The 11,002-nt window shown below is 39.3% G+C and overlaps 1 protein-coding gene across 1 annotated transcript in view; it reads left to right on the top strand.

Annotated features, from left to right (window-relative positions):
- Positions 1 to 462: 462 nt before the first annotated feature.
- LOC149841541 (ubiquitin carboxyl-terminal hydrolase 17-like) overlaps positions 463 to 11,002 on the top strand; it is a 49,081-nt gene continuing 38,541 nt past the window's right edge. Inside the window, exons 1-4 of the mRNA XM_090003892.1 lie at positions 463 to 926; positions 8,168 to 9,494; positions 9,645 to 9,730; positions 10,833 to 10,918. Of these exons, the coding sequence (XP_089860018.1) occupies positions 634 to 926; positions 8,168 to 9,494; positions 9,645 to 9,730; positions 10,833 to 10,918 (1,792 nt within the window). The 5' untranslated portion in view covers positions 463 to 633. The remainder of the gene's footprint in view (positions 927 to 8,167; positions 9,495 to 9,644; positions 9,731 to 10,832; positions 10,919 to 11,002) is intronic.

Below are 11,002 nucleotides of genomic sequence, written 5' to 3'. Positions count from 1 at the left end.
ACTCCAGAACAGAACCCCTTGGCCCCTCCCACTTCACCGAAAAGGGTGTGGTAAAACTAAAACTAAAGGATCCAAAACAGCAAGACAGACCAGACCCACCAGGGTGGGTGAGAAAAAACCGATGCGCTCCGCGGCCTTGTGGGCCCACTCCTAACACGACCCCACACGCACTCAAGCACAAGTGAGCGAATCTTTCGCGCATTTCACGAAGAAGCATCCGCTGAGGTAGGTTCCTTTTTACTCTCACACGAACGCAACGCAAATTTTACTCACAGGGCTCATACCCGCAAATTTTACTCATCCGCTGAGGTAGGTTCATTTCTCTCACCCCCAGCCCGATTCCGAAGTCCCAACATTTATTTTCTTGTTTGTTTGTTTCCCCAAATCCGACCATACGCGTAATTAATAATTATTCCCTCCTCATCGCTCCATCATTCTTTCTTCCCCCTTCTCTTCTCCATCATTCTCCAATCATCGAAGACACTACTGAGGGAAAAAAAAACAAAACAAAACAAGAAAAACCCCAGAATTCGACGGACGATCCGCGTCATCTATGTATTCTTTGGGGGAGAAGGGTTCCATCGGATTTAGTGTTAGGGTCTGCGCCTTCTTGATGCGTTTAGGGCAGGATAAATGCCCGGCAACGGCGATTTGGGGCTGACCGGCTTCGTTCTGGTTCTGCTCGTCGTCCCTCTCGTCACCTTCGTGATCCGCCGCAAATGGAGGCTGGCCGAGGCCCGCAGGCAGGAGATTAAGAAGCTTCTGGTCCTCTCTTCCCCGCAGTCCGCCCGGGCTGAGATCGAGGCCGCCCTCGAGTACAGCGCCTCCTTCTCCTCCTCCGCTCCCCTCGTTCCGCGCCAGCAATGTGCCGTCTGCTACTTGCCCACCACCACCCGCTGCTCCAGATGCAAGGCCGTTAGATACTGGTGCGTGGTTCCCCCATTTCCTTTGTGCTTGATGCGTGTCTTCTTCGTCCAACTTTAGCGTTCACTTCATCTATTTTATTGCGTGGGCATGTGTCCTCTTGAATCGTGTTAGGAATTTATTAAGGCGTGGTTCCGAATTTATTTTGGATTGTTGAATAAGATGTAAAAAATCAAGGCCCTTGATTGAATGGTGTTTGTCCTTTGCCATTAATGCGCGGGTTACCATTTGTAAAAATGCGAATTTAGGGCCTCCGGACCTCATCAGTATAATAACGGGGCATGCTTTAAAAATTTTCCCTTCTTTTTCGCTACATTTTAATTGCACGTACAGTGTCCAGTGTGTATGTAAAACAATTTGAAATTGTGAGTGGGATTGGTTAACCAGAATCAAATTTACCTTGCGGCCATGCCTATTGACGACAGTAGATCACAAAGTCTTCGATTGAAAAAAAAAAAAATCTGCCAATAAGTTAGTATCATGTTGAGATGAACCGAGTGCAGTATAGGCTTTTGAAGGAGAAATAATTCGACATACCAAAAAATATTGTGGGCCATCTGATAACACATGTAGGACATGACTACATTCTTCAGTTGCATCTTGAAATAAAATTCCTAAGTAGGGAGAGTAGGAACATCCAACGTAGCCATACTGGCGGTTCAAGAATGTCCTCGGAGCTCTATTAGTATTGCTGGGCCTATTTTTTATTTCTGACCTATTTGTGGCAGTGAGTTGTGCGCATCTTTTATACATGACCCAGCGTGAATCCAAGAGTTTTTACCTATTTTTAATGCCTGATTGCGTGAACCATGGATACCAGAAGCTCCACCCTTATTTGGGAAGCACACTTCCTGTGTATGTTGGAATTTTGCATGGGAAGTACACTTATCAAATACTTCCCATGTTTGGGAAAAACACATCCCAAATGCTTTTTAAACACTTCCTGTATTGTTCTTGGTTTGCTTCGCCATTTTTGCCATACATGGGCTTCAAAAGTCCTTGCTTCCCACTTTCATTTCCCTCATCACTTCCAAAATTTGGTTTCTTTCCTGGAAATATTAGTGCAAATTAACCCAGATGGTCGCTCATCTTCTATTGTTAGCATGTTTGAAATTAGTGGAGTATGGCAACTTTTATGGACACAATGACATTGATTAGGTCTGGTGATCATACATTTAGAGAGAGGTCAGAATGTTTGATAGCTTATGGAACTCAATTGCGCTTTTGCCCTTTTCAGACCTGCTTCCCTCCTTTCCTGTCTTTCTCTTCTTCTAATGCTTCTTGTATTTTCACTTTATAAGCTTAAGAGTTTTCTAAGCCTGACTTGCTGTCATGTGGATTCAGTAGCTGCTTTGACATTTGACAGAAGTGGGATGGTTGTGTCAATGTGCTTATTTGGGTCTAGCAACTCGAACCTGTAACAGATTGAATTTTCACTACTTGAATGAATTCTAAATCCACAACTATGACAAAAGTCATTAGCTGATTTAGATTGTCATGGGTTTCACCCAGCTTCAGTCTAGTTGCAGTTTAACTAAAGACGATGATTTGTAAAATATAAATACATTTGCCTAAAGATTTTCCAATTTCTTCCTTGAAGCATTTCACGGTTAGGTTTTTGTTTCCAGCTTGGTGATGAAGGGAACCTTAATCGACGAATAGGCTGTTGGATCCAGCTAGATATCAAGGGTTAAAGTTATTAAGGTCAATTTTCCAAATATGAGGGCTGGGCCAACTGGAATGTGTAGTATCCAACTAAGCGAGATTCCAATTGAGAAAGTATATCAACCTAAGACGAAGAGAAAGGTCGATCTATTTCATTTCCCCCCCCTAAAGTGAGACCAATGATTTGTTATTGGAGAAGACTGCAACAACCATTTCATTGCAATTTTTTTACTCTTCCAATGTATTTTTATTTAATGGAGTTTGTTTGATGTGGTGAATCATAGGCTCTGGTTGTTCTCAGTTCCAAAGTTATTGTTTAGGCAGTTCATACCAGCAGCAATTTGTGATTCTATCTCAGTAAACTAGGGATAATTCACCGAAAATATAAAACAGGACATTGGATCTTATAACATCTTTGAAATGACTTGCATACAAAAGAAAATTCTAGCACACAAATGGACAATGCATATACATCGTACTTGCACAGGTACACTCTCGACCAAACAATGTATATTTGTGGACAAGGGGGGAAGGGGAGTTGATCTAGCTATATTTGCTTCAGCATGCTGCACAAATAGTTCCAATTGATAAATGGTACCACAAGATTTTAAATTCTTTTTCTTCAATAAGATCATTGCAGCAGAAGGGAGATCCACTCATGGAGCAAGTGAAACTTGAGTTACCCATAATATTACGGGTTATAATATATGCAATTGTCGATACACACATTAAAAGGGGTCATAAGGCTGGGTGATGCACAATGCACACCATGGAAAGAATTGATATTTGGTGTTATTTGAAGAGTAATGATTATGATTATTTCTTTTTGCACCTAAATTCAGCTGCATACCATGTTAAGCTGTCACAATGCACAATAAATGTTTTCATGCTTTCTAGATGCGAGTAGAGGAAAGCGATGAGCTTGGTTTATGTATGGATGTTTTAACTAATTATGTCCATATCTATTAAATAAAGTTATTGGTATTATCAAGGTTGCCCGACTAGGAAGCAGAAACGGCAAATGATACAGGAAGCAAAAGCGAGAAATGATGCATTTTAAAATGTATAGGAAGCGGGAAGAGAGAAATAAAAAAACAATATTCATGATTTTTTATTGTAAGAATTAAATTTTTAACAAAATCTAAAAATGATGACTGCCAATTTAGAGAAAGCACATGGAAGTGAGTGAGAAGCGTGAGAGAAAACACAAAAAACATAGTGAGAGAACATATAAGAAGAATGGATGAAGTAGAAAGCATGGGAGAATCGAGATTCTCATCAAGTTTTCAAAGCGAGGAGTATCGCGCTTCCGAAGCGAGTTTCTAAGAAACTGGCTTCCCACCAAACCAGGGTAAGGAAAGCAAGTTTCTAAGAAGCTTTCGATAACTCTTGGTATTATGCACATATCAAACCAGTGTAAGGGTGAGCGATGGAATATTCATCTGTGTTTCGGGGAATGAAGCATGGGTAGTGTATACAAATCACTCCTGGGAAAGATGAATGGAATGAAAAACCATATTCATGATTTTTTATTGTAAGAATTAAATTTTTAACAAAATCTAAAAATGATGACTGCCAATTTAGAGAAAGCACATGGAAGTGAGTGAGAAGCGTGAGAGAAAACACAAAAAACATAGTGAGAGAACATATAAGAAGAATGGATGAAGTAGAAAGCATGGGAGAATCGAGATTCTCATCAAGTTTTCAAAGCGAGGAGTATCGCGCTTCTGAAGCGAGTTTCTAAGAAACTGGCTTCCCACCAAACCAGGGTAAGGAAAGTGAGTTTCTAAGAAGCTTTCGATAACTCTTGGTATTATGCACATATCAAACCAGTGTAAGGGTGAGCGATGGAATATTCATCTGTGTTTCGGGGAATGAAGCATGGGTAGTGTATACAAATCACTCCTGGGAAAGATGAATGGAATGAAAAACCAAGTGCATATGAGTGGGATGATGGGCTATAGGTCTATGGAAAAACCGTTACTTGCCATTGTTTGTTCTCTCCCCACCCCCCCACCCCCACCACACACACACACACACACACACACACTTTGTGCCCGCCTCCACCTATCACGCTAATGTAGAACGAAAGGGGGTGAGGTGGAGGCCGGAACAACACTATACTCAAAAGCAAGAGCGGATGTCATTGCTTACATTTCCACACTATACTCAAAAGCAAGAGCGGATGTCATTGCTTACATTTCCACACTATACTCAAAAGCAAGAGCGGATGTCATTGCTTACATTTCCCCAAGAAAACCTGTTTCATAGCTATTATCTCGAGAGGTAGGGGCAGCGGTTACATCACCATGTGAACCAGGAGCATCCTTTGTAGATAAAGCCAGCTGCGGTAGAGTCAGAAGTAGAGGCAGGTATTATCTCCTTTGGCTGTTTTAGTCAAAGCAATTTGACCTTCATCGACATATGATGCGAAAATGAACGAGAACCTCTCTGACTATTCATAGAGTCAAAAGCGATAGTAGTTTCACACGTCTACTCAGATCCAATTGTGTATCCAGCTTTGTAATCGGTAGTAGTGGAAGCACAAATGGAGTACATAGACGAGATGGAAATCAATGTAGGAGCTGGCCACTAATGACTAATAAGCCATTTGAGATGTAGAAATAAGTTGTGGGCGGGGAGAAATGAACATGTAGGATGTAGATTTCGCTGTCTAAAGTGGTTGCTTCATCAATAACACACCGGTCTTTCTTCTCTCAAAACCTTTTGATATACTACATATACCAGCTATAAGCTAAGAGTGTGCCGTCTTCCTATTCTCCCCAGGGGGCTGCTGTAGTATCCTTCAATAGTAGGAGGCAGAGGTACCACCAGAAACAAAAGCTAGAGAGAAAGCAGTCCTCGAGATTAATGATAAAGTATATTTAATTGCTGAGTATTTTTATTGATAGTTATACTGATCACTGATGCATTATTTGCCCATTTTCTTGGCTGTTTTTGTCGTTGGTGGTGGAATTTTGTGGACCTCCTAGTGTTAAAATGTATCATTCGACAATTGTAATATTATATATATTTTATATATATAAAGGATAATACATATTCATATATGGTATATATGCATATGTATTATCCTAATTATATATATAAAATATATATTTATCTATTTATAGGCATAGGGGTAGTTTAGACATTTCACAGTTTTTACGTATATTCCATTTGGAATATGTTTGTAATTTTATTTTTAATTTTCTTTTTATTTTTCCCTTTTTTGTGGTTTGCGCTACCTAGGGAGGCTCCCCAAAGAGTCGTTGGGGAGCCCCCAACGGTCACAAATGTAGACAAGGCACGTTGATTCACACCATGGTGTGTGATTTTAGTCCATGTTGGCGTTTGTGTCCTTGCTCTAGTCGCTGAGATGTATGCCCATGGTTGGCTTATTTCACTCATTTCAAGTGCCATCTTATGTAGACAAGAGATGTATTGTGTTTTAGCCCATGGTTGGCTTGTTACTCTTGTTCTAGTAGCTGAACATACTTGGTTTTGAGTGTATTTTTACGTAGACAAGAGATGCTTTTGGTCCATGTTGGCGTGTATTCTCTTGTTCTTGTCGTAGATGCACTCATTTCAAGTATTATTATATATAGACAAGAGATTCTTTTGCACACCTTTGTGTGTGTCTTTGGCCTTTAATGACATTATATTTATATTCTTGATCTAGTAGCTTATACACTTGATTTATGGGTTTTGGAGGACTAATGAGGTAGTTGTTTGTAATGGATGAACTATTGTTGAAATTTGCAAAATTTCATTCATGACTTGTGTTTTAAGATATTCAAGTGAATCATATTTTTGATATGCATATTTTAAAATCAAGTTGATTTTTTGGCATTTAATCTATATATTAAGTGCTTATGGTATTTTGGCCACTTTTGTATGCAAAATGTGTCCTTTTTGTCAATTGAGTGAGATTTTCCTAAATGGGTTTTTGGCCACTCTACTCAAATAACACTATTCGTTTTGCCTCGTAAATGGATTTAAAACCTTGTGAACTCTTGTGTTTATTTTTTTGTCTAAAGTATGCTTGGAGACTTCGTTTCTCTTATTTGGCACTTCATTACATGTTTGAAACATGTTCATTAATGATTCCTTTATGTATTAATTCATTTCATGATAATATATGCATATGCTCTTTATGGCTTTTTAGGATCTCATTCAATAAAGTATATGCTGCTTATGCCTCTTCGTAGGATTATTGTGGTGTCCCTTAGTGGATTATTTTGTTATTCTCCCATTATGGGGTTGTGTTTGTCCAATATTGGACCCTGTGAATGCATTATGCATTCTTGCAATATGTTTCCGCTAACTCTTTAAACATGATATATGATTTTGAAAACTTTGGTTTTCTAAATTTTCTTTTCATGCTAAAGTAATTATCCTATTATGCATAAATTTTGCACCTTGTTAGGAATGTTCCTTTTTTGAGTAAAGTGCAAAGATATTTTTTACTTGTTCTTTGTTGTTGTTCCTCAGGATCTTGAAGATAAGAGGAAAAGAAGTACCTTGGATAGATCATGGAAGGTGCTCATCGTTAAAGACATTGGAGAGAGACATTTACAATGGCATTCGTCCTGAAGGCTCTTGAAGCCTTGAGATTCTTCCTCTTGCTTTCTTCAATCTTTTCGTTCCCCCACGCAAAGCTTGAGGGGGGGTGTTAAAATGTATCATTCGACAATTGTAATATTATATATATATATATATATATATATAAAGGATAATACATATTCATATATGGTATATATGCATATGTATTATCCTAATTATATATATAAAATATATATTTATCTATTTATAGGCATAGGGGTAGTTTAGACATTTCACAGTTTTTACGCATATTCCATTTGGAATATGTTTGTAATTTTATTTTTAATTTTGTTTTTATTTTTCCCTTTTTTGTGGTTTGCGCCACCTAGGGAGGCTCCCCAAAGAGTCGTTGGGGAGCCCCCAACGGTCACAAATGTGACCGTTGGGGGCTCCCAACGACTCCTTTGGGAGCCCCCTTGGTGGCCCTCTCTTGTGTTATAAATAGGGGTCTCCCCCTTTGTATTCCATACTCCTCGGAGGAGCTTATGCTCCATTGTATAGGGTTTTTACCCTCTTCTTTTTATTTCTTCAATAATATTCAACTTACTTTAAGTCATATTTATCCCTTTTATGGGTTTATGTATTAGCACTTGATGTGCTTGTGTTGTTCCCTTAAGTGGGTATATTCGCACTTAATGTGCATGTGTATGGGTTCATTATCGAACCTAAAATATTCAAAGTCACTTTCTAACACCTAGTTGGTGCTTGCCATACTTGGGAGTTTCACGTTGCCTTTCAGTACGGTACAAAATTGATGGCATGATTCTAATACTGCTTGCTGTTGAGCTACAGATGGAAAAACTGAAATGCATGACTTTTATTCTGTTTATTGCATATTATTCATTTGTTTTGTGTGAAATCACCGACGGTTTTAACTAAAAACCGTTGCCAAAACTTTTCTTGAAATGTCCTGCACATATATGCAGGCATTTATTGATTGATCTTTTCTCACATATAGCAAAAATGCATGTTGCAGTTCTGGTAGGTGTCAAATCAATCATTGGCGGCAAGGTCACAGAGAAGAATGTCATCCTCCAAGCACGACCATCTGGAACAATTCTACTGTAGGAAGCTCCCCTCAAATAAATGTAGCATTTGAGGATTCAACATTAAGGGATGACAACTTAGGTGAATCAAGGAGCTGGCGTGCAGAGACTGTTGAGTCACCTGCGGAGATACTTGGTTCTTCAAGCCAAAACTTCTGCTCCAGAGCTACAGATAGAAGGAAAAATGATGATGCTGAACCTCTTGCAAATTCTTTGGAAAGAGCCAGTGCTGTTACTGACTCCCTTGCTGTCTCTTCACCGGTCAGCTTCTCTGACTGCAACAAGGACTCTAGGTTGCCAACTAATGAGCCTGACTGTGTCTCCCCTGTCATTGGTTCATCTTTGGGATCCGAAGCACCCATTTCCAATGGTATTAGCTCTCATGTGCCTGCAAGGGTTGCTGATGAAAATGAGGGTACTATACCAGAAGTTTCAACCTCTGGTTCTACTGATAGTGGAGACCTAACTGGTTGTGTAAATAATATGGTTTGTTCTTCCAGCGAATTCACTAGAAAGACAAGTAAGCTTGATGATGTATCCATTGAGTGCATGAACTCTAGCAGTGTTTCTAGGTCGAGCTGCACAATTCCTGAAAAGATTGTTAATTCAGATCCTTCTATTTGCGCCTCTGAACTTTTGGAAAACATTCCTGGTTCTATTGAGTCTTTTCAAGATTCAGATTGCAAGGAGTCTGCTCGATTGAGAAGTAGATCTCATAATTCTGAATCTCTTTCTGGGCATTCACTTAATGTTTCTGATCATTCTATTCCTGCTAAGCTGTCTTGGTCTTCTACTCCCATAGCTCATTCAAATGATTGCATACAATACAAGAACTCAGAGAAAGGAATACCTGTTAATGGAACTGCATCATCAAAGAAATTGGTACCGGATCAGTCCATGTCCAAGAGTTCTTCATTGAAGACTCATGGGAGTTTGCATTCTCCATCTAGTCAAATTGCTGTTGATGCAACGTTATCAAAATCAAGCATGCGGACATCAACACCAAGAGTTGCTTCTATGGATCATTTGTCCTCTGTTAGTAGTAGAGGGCTCTGTGCTTCACGTTTTACACCTGAAAAGGCTAATACCTTGGATGCTGTCCCTTCTGGCTCCTTTGAATCAATAATCTCTGGGCCAAATGTCAATGCTGGTCTGAAAACATCAATGCGCAAAGTTGTTCAGCAGTTTAGAGTACCAAAGCTTTCAAAACACAGTCCAATAGAAGTTGGAAATAAAATTGCTGGAAGGCCAAAGAAGGTACTTGCTACTGCAACAAGTTTATTTTCTCATGCGCATGCATCACTAAACAGTTTTATTCATTTTTCTTACATGTTCATGTGGAACATGTTTTATTTGGATTGCATGAATTCCGGGTGTTTCTCTTCTAAGCTAGGTCTTATTTGACAGGTGCTCTTTTCATATGACTTGTTTGTCAAGCTGTACAATGGCAAGGTGGAGCTGCGTCCATTTGGACTTACCAACTGTGGTAATAGGTAGTCATCGGTCCCCTTTTTTCCTGAGCTTTAGGTGACAAATCAATAACTTTTGTTTCTTGGTTTTACTTATGATGTGATTAAATGTCCGTTGCCCCCAAGGGCTCCGCACACCTAGCCAGGTGGGTTGGCTTAAGTCCCTCAAGTTGGACATCAAGAGTTAAATGCCAGGGGTACATGTCCCTTGTCACAAGACGGGTATGCATCCCTTGTTGGGGAAACTACCCGAAGTGGGTAGGGGAGAGTACTTGTGGAGTTTTACACTGTGGACACCGAAACGGGGCCGCGAATAATGTGGCACCTCCCGGCCCATAACAAGGATGTCTTCAACTCTAAATTGAGGGGAATCTTGTAAACTTGTTAGCTATTGACTTAAAGTGATGTTCTGAAAAGTATCAAAGCCATTAATTTTAGGCTTAAACATGTGGAACATTAGATTCATTGTTTGGTTCATGAACCGGAGTGATAAATACATCCACTTGTATGGTGCATCCAGAATCTTCCAATGTGCAATAAAATTTGTGCTTATAGAGTTGAAGTTGTGGTTTGTGTTTATGTTTGCAGAAAATTGGTTTCCTAATATCTAAAAAAAAGCTTTTCTGGATACATCTTTTTGCATATCTTCAATGAGTACTCTTAAGTCCAATATATGTAAAATCTAAAAACTGTCCAGAACATATTCTCCTCCCTCTCCCCCTCAGCCGTCCCCCCTCCCCTGTGAAGGAAAAAGTGTTCTGGATCACCATAATGTAGACCTGACATCCAGGCATTGCGAACAATCACTTCCAAATTCAAATGTTTATTTGTCAGGAATGGTCCTCTTTACATATTTAATAAATGCTTTTTAACAGATGTTGATTAACGAATTGCACACACCTTATTGTGATGCTATTGGTCTTGTTCCTAATTTCTGTCCTTTTATCTAGTTGTTCTGCTGATGAAAATGCCAAACTGCTGGAGTCTGTATCACCAATAACTAGGATTTTCTGACAATTTCATCAGAGGTGTTTATGTCAAATTCTGGCAATGTCTTATAATTTGTTGAATGTGACATATTGATTATTCTACTGGTTAATTTATTATCTTGGCGTTCTTTCTGCAGCTGTTATGCTAATGCTGTACTTCAGTGCTTGGCTTTCACTCCACCACTTACTGCTTATCTTCTTCAAGGACTACATACCAAGAAATGTAATTCTCCATCTTTTTCTTCCATCATTCTGCCCTTGCTTGGTTCTAACAGGCTATTTGATTTCTTGATTAATTAGTTTCCTT

Source organism: Nuphar pumila, chromosome 4, assembly GCF_984573655.1.
Source record: "Nuphar pumila chromosome 4, dmNupPumi1.hap1.1, whole genome shotgun sequence".
NCBI lineage: Eukaryota > Viridiplantae > Streptophyta > Magnoliopsida > Nymphaeales > Nymphaeaceae > Nuphar > Nuphar pumila.
The sequence above is the reverse complement of the archived record's forward strand: the minus strand, read 5'-3'. Positions and strand labels throughout refer to the sequence as shown.